Below are 6,181 nucleotides of genomic sequence, written 5' to 3'. Positions count from 1 at the left end.
GTCTTAAGTCGCTTGGGTATATTTGTAGCAATAGCCAAAAATTCGTTGTATGGGTCAAAATTATCGATTTTTCTTTTATGCCAAAAATCATTAGGATATTAATTAAAGATCATGTTCCATAAAGATATTTTGTAAATTTCCTACTGTAAATATATCAAAACTTAATTTTTGATTAGTAATATGCATTGCTAAGAACTTCATTTGGACAACTTTAAAGGTGATTTTATCAATATTTTGTTTTATTGCACCCGTCAGATTCCAGATTTTCAAATAGTTGTATCTCGGCCAAATATTAACAAACCATATCCTAACAAACCATACATCAATGGAAAGCTTATTTATTCAGCTTTCAGATGATGTATAAATCTCAATTTCAAAAAATTGACCCTTATGACTGCTTTTGTGGTCCAGGGTCACATATGTATGTGTATGTATGTAATGACTATGAAAAGTGACAAAAACTCAAAACAAAATCACTAAAACCTTGTGATTTTAATGTGATATTTTGAGTTTTTATTTAATGTTGGTTGAAATTTTAGTGTTTTTGTTGTGGATTTTTCTCATTTTTAGTAGTTTTTGTTATATGTGTGTGTGTATATATATATATATATATATATATATATATATTATTAAAACTTTAACTAAAATTAAATAAAAACTGAAAATGTAAAAATAAAATCTAATTTAAAAAAAACCCTATAACACTATATCAGCGATACTAAAACAATACTAGTTGCGGGGAACTAGGTCATAATCTGCATCACAAAGGTTGTTTGGTATAGATTTCTGGGTCACCATGCCAAAACCCACACAGATGTGACCCGACCCCTCGACCTGCTTAAATGAAACCCCCCGCGCAGCCCTCTTTTGTTGTGCTAAACTCAACAGAGTAACAGCGATTGTCAAAGATAATCTCTTATTTGAGACTGAACTAGTTTCAGAGCTTACAACGTAAACACAAACGAGCCCGTATACATTCGCTCGATAATTTGATGGCTAAAACTTCCGAGGGCCCACACCGCCGCCGCAACGTGTTAGTCATTACGCGAATCCGTAAACACCCCCACCCCCAATTTGCCGAGTTGGAAGACTTTTCAAATACCATTAAGAAGATTAATCCTGTGAAATGCTGATTAAAAATGTATTCAAAGCAGAAAAAAAGGGAAGGAATAATTCTATCGGCACAGGCGGACTTCGTCTGAAACGCACTCCAGTAAATAATTACGGGCAGGGAGGTTAACGTGCCGCCGATGGAAAACATAAGCCCTACCAAGTTGAAGACTAGAGTGCTGAGGACTTGGCCAATTTATTTTGCTGCTCACTTTCCCCCTAGGTCAGTAATGGAATGACATAAATTGCACATAATTGTTGCGCGTCCTATAATAATAATAAAAAACAAATAATAAATATTCATATTTACAAATTTAAATGATAAAATAAATTTTTTTTTTTTTAATATATTTAAAAAAAAATTAAATACAACTAAAATGTTTAGGTCATAATAATTTATTAAATATTTTAATAAACAAAATGCATTATAAATAAAAATAACGACAATAATAACAGTAACAACAATAATAATAAATATTTATAATTATAGTACAATTATTATTATAGTTATTACTTATAATCATTTATAAAATACATAAATTGACATTATTTCTACACATTAATTCTATGTAATTTTAAAATCATTTCTTATTTTTATTGGATTGAAACTTTAGCTGATTCTTACCTGAGCTCTTGCGAATTAGCAGCCATTAGTGATTTCAGGGTCTTGTCAGCCAACGGGCAACCAGATACACTACAAAAATGAAAAAACAAAACAAAAACAATGTAGATATTATGTATATTTTTTCAAGGTTATTTTGCTGCTTGAAAAATAACGATGGTGAAAAACATGCAGGGTTTTACCTTCTATGTGATGCATAATTTCCTGTCACATGACCACTACCATCACAACCTGGTGTCGGACAACTGCAAAGAGAAAAAAAGACCAGAATAATGACCAGATGCACACAGCCTATGATTTCTTGATCTACTATACATGCTCTAATTATTAACAGGGCCTTTATCATGCTCACGTGTGACCCAGAAACCCCAAAACAGCGGTTCATATAATGTTATTACCTCATCAGCTCTTTCTTGTTGTCTCTTATGAGCATCTTGTTTTTTGCCATGTTTGCATCTCCATTGTATGCTTTATCCTCGAGAGACGCCTTCTCCAGCTGATCCATCTACAAGACAAGGGACAGAAGGTCAAAACATTGTGTGATTTTCCAAGAAAAGACACGACGGTCACTTAAACAAATGGCATTCTGTGAGCACACGTGCACTAATAGTCTGTGAGAGGTCTGATGCTGCTTAAGTACACTTAGTAAAACATATATCCATTTAAACTCCAATGTAATCCCTCGTAGTATTTATGATGGGCATAAAACCTTTGGATTTACTTACTTTTTTTATAAGGTAAGTATCTTTGAGCACCAGATGTCAGAGGGAGAACCAGACAAACATACAACTGTCTGGGTTTGTTCTTTGACTCTAAAGAGAATGAAAAATTGTCGGCTTTTCAGGAACATTCTTCTGCATTTTCTTTTCAATTTTAGTGTAATAGCAGCACATCGCAAGAGACAGTGCGCCTAAGGTCGTGGCTGACTGAACCAGATAATTTAGATGAAGAAATAGAAACATAAGAGCTACAGCTAAAAGCGCTACGCCAGACCCGGAGATCGGCTGAATGGATTCGAAAACGGTAAAACTCAACTTTTTAACTCTAGGGGAGTTGGAAAATGAGCCTATTTTCAAAAATAGTGGAGTGTTCCTTTAAGTGGAATATGTTCATAATGTAGCGTACAACAAAGTCAAAGAGCATTTAGACACTGAATGTATTTCCTCAGGACAATATTATAATTAGACATTATAAATTTTCCACCCAATTTTATTAAGAGTTTTGCATACTACATAGTTTTTTTTTAATTATTTTTGTTCAACAAGGATGCATTAAACTGATCGAAATTGACAATAGAGACATTTATAATGTTTCAAAAGATTTCTATTTCCAAATTTATAATTGATTTATCAAAGACTCATAAAAAGAAATGTATTATGGTTTTCCCCAAAAATATAAAGCAGCTTTTTTTGTTCACTGTTTTCAACATGGATAATAATAAGAAATGTTTCTTGAGCAGCAGATATTTCTCTGAAGACTGGAGTAATGATGCTGAAAATTCAGCTTTGCATCACAGGAATAAATTACATTTTTAATTGTGCAAACAATTCATCACGATTAATCGCATTCAAAATAAAAGTTTTTGCTTATGTAGTATATGTGTGTGTACTGTGTATATTTATTATGTATATATAAATACACACATACAGTATATATTTTGAAAACATTTACATGTATATATTTATATTTATATAATTTATATTATAAATAAATGTATTTAATATACAAATACAACATATTTTTCTTAAATATATACATGCACGTGTGTGTATTTATATATATATATACATAATAAATATACACAGTACACACACATCTACTACGTAAACAAAAACATTCATTTTGAATGCGATTAATCGTAATCGTTTGACAGCACTAATTTTAAATTATATTCAAATAGAAAACAGTTATATTAAATTGTAAAAAATATTTCACAATTTTACTGTTTCTACTGTATTTTTATCAAATAAATGCAGCTACGGTGAGCGTGAGAGACCGTAAGAAAAATCTCACCGAGCCCAACCGTTGAATGGTAGTGTAAATATCTGCCTCTGTCTCACCTCTTTGTCTTGCTGCGCAGGTGTTTTGCTGTAGTTCAGCGGCGTGTCCCAGGCGTCCTGTTCATAGAGGACGTGGTAGATGGCCGGCGAGATCTGGAGACCCGCCGCTTTGGCTAGAGAAGGTTCAGGTGGGATAAAAAGACCGTCTCCTAACGCCGGCATCACGGGACAGTCCCTCGCCTTTTCTCTCTTTTTCTTCATACTTAAATCCAGCGTTCCATTCTCGTCCACCTCTATCAGCGAGTCCTGAATGATAAAGAAACATAGAACGTCTTGTTGATACCCAACCTTTGATAACCAGAGCACTTTTCCCATAGAAAACAGTGTTTCGAACTTGTTTTCTGAGCCAAAATCTTGAACATCACACTACTATTGCTCATAGTTAGGGTTAGAGACTTGAACAAACCCCTACCTGTGAATATTACAATTCTGTGAACAGCTCATCCAACCTTATTTGTGTTACAGATATAAATGATGCCTCAAAACATGTGGTTTGTTACAATGTGGTGCGCTTTTACTTTTCTAACCAGCCAAACTTGCAATTTTTGCATTGCAGACCTTTTTTTCTGGAAAATTCATACTTTTATTCAGCAAGAATGCATCAAATTTATCATAAGTGACAATAAAGATATTTATAATGTTACAAAATATTTATATTTCAAATACATTGTTCTTTTGAACTTTCTGTTCATCAAAGAATCCTGAAAAAAAAACAATTTCCATAAAAATATTAAGCACCACAACTGTTTTTAACATTGATAATAAGAAGAAATGTTTCTTGAGCAGCAAATCAGCATATTAGAATGATTTCTGAAGGATCACTGAAGACTGGAGTAATGATGCTGAAAATTCAGCTTTGCATCTCAGAAATAAATTTAAAAATTAAATGTATTCAAACAGAAAAAAAGTTTTGTAATTTGCAAAATATTTTTTCACAATATTTCTGTTTTTATTGTATTTTTGAGCATACGAGACTTATTTAAAAACATTAAAAAAAAGTCCTACCAAGTAAATTACGTATTTGAATTAGTGCTGGGCAATGATTAATCGCGATTAATCGCATCCAAAATAAACGTTTTTGTGTACATAATATATATGTGTGTGTACTACTGTGTATATTTATTATGTATATATAAATACACACACACACACACACACATGCATGTATATATTTAAGAAAAATATGTTGTTTATATATTACATATAATATAAATTAAATAAATATATACATGTAAATATTTTCAAAATATATGCTGTATGTGTGTGTCTTTATATATACATAATAAATATACACAGTACACACACATTTATTATCTACATCAAAACTTTTATTTTGGATGCGATTAATCGCGATTAATCATTGCCCAGCACTAGTTTGAATATTACACCATCTTATTTTCAGATGATTAATAATGTCACTTTCTATTAGATATGTATAGGTTTTCTAATTAATGGACATATGGATTGGAGTTATATATTTATTCAGTTTTCTTCCTTTTTTTTCTCAGTGAAAGGTAGTTTGTGAATCTCAGCCAAAGTGGTCTTAGGTCACAATCATTAATAGTACGTTTAAAAGCTCTGTGTTGCTTAATATCATAACTTTTTGCAACTCGTTAACTGCTTAAAACGTGACGCACCAATTATTCTACACACATTTCACACGGTAGCAAACAAAGGTGAGCTTATCAGGAACTAATCGTGATAATTCAGATTGCAAACCAAATATGTCTCTCTCTCAAACCAGCTAGAAGCGACCGACAGCACACCTATCGAGTTCATCCCTGTGCAGTATGTGAGTTTTTCTCATCTGATGACATTCTCTCCAGCCTCAGAAACAAGTGAGGTGACATCTTTCTCCCACACTTCCATGAAACGCTGCAAGACGATAAGCCGTATTCTTAGAAAAAAAACAAGCGACTTGGCACAAACAGGGAAATTGAGATACTTAACATGCATAAAGACATTTCGACGCAGACATCAGCAGATGACAGATCAGCTAACACTGTTTTATTCATTCGCTCAGTTTGTACAGTATACCTGCTCTCTGCCCACTGAGTGCTGGGACTACGGACGGCCTGTGTGCTGTGTAGGTATGTGAAGCGTTTCACGCCATACTTCTGCGAGTTTCTCTCAGTTTTAACTCTCCGTGTCTAAGAGGAAGACCTGCTTTGATTGAAACTGGATGTTTCTAAATTTGACTAAAATCTACAGTATTAGGATTGCTGTTTTCTGTTTTTATTATTTTAGCATAATATAAGAAAGTTAAATCACATTAATTACATTATTTTTCACAAGTGTGTGTGTGTGTGTGTGTATGTGTATATATATATATATATCATTTCATTAATAATTTATATACAAATATTATTAATAAATAATATTGTTATAT

General features: G+C 32.5%; 1 protein-coding gene across 1 annotated transcript in view; it reads right to left on the bottom strand.

Moving 5' to 3' along the window:
* LOC107732055 (suppression of tumorigenicity 18 protein-like) overlaps positions 1-6,181 on the bottom strand; it is a 29,316-nt gene that overhangs the window by 5,025 nt on the left and 18,110 nt on the right. The window contains 5 exon segments of the mRNA XM_016543290.1: positions 811-834; positions 1,720-1,804; positions 1,915-1,977; positions 2,131-2,237; positions 3,793-4,038. Of these exon segments, the coding sequence (XP_016398776.1) occupies positions 811-834; positions 1,720-1,804; positions 1,915-1,977; positions 2,131-2,237; positions 3,793-4,038 (525 nt within the window).

The sequence above is a fragment of the Sinocyclocheilus rhinocerous genome, unplaced genomic scaffold (assembly GCF_001515625.1).
Source record: "Sinocyclocheilus rhinocerous isolate Xijiao unplaced genomic scaffold, SAMN03320098_v1.1 scaffold97, whole genome shotgun sequence".
In the NCBI taxonomy this organism is placed as follows: domain Eukaryota; kingdom Metazoa; phylum Chordata; class Actinopteri; order Cypriniformes; family Cyprinidae; genus Sinocyclocheilus; species Sinocyclocheilus rhinocerous.
Note: the sequence above shows the minus strand (reverse complement) of the source record. Positions and strands in the feature narration are given on the sequence as shown.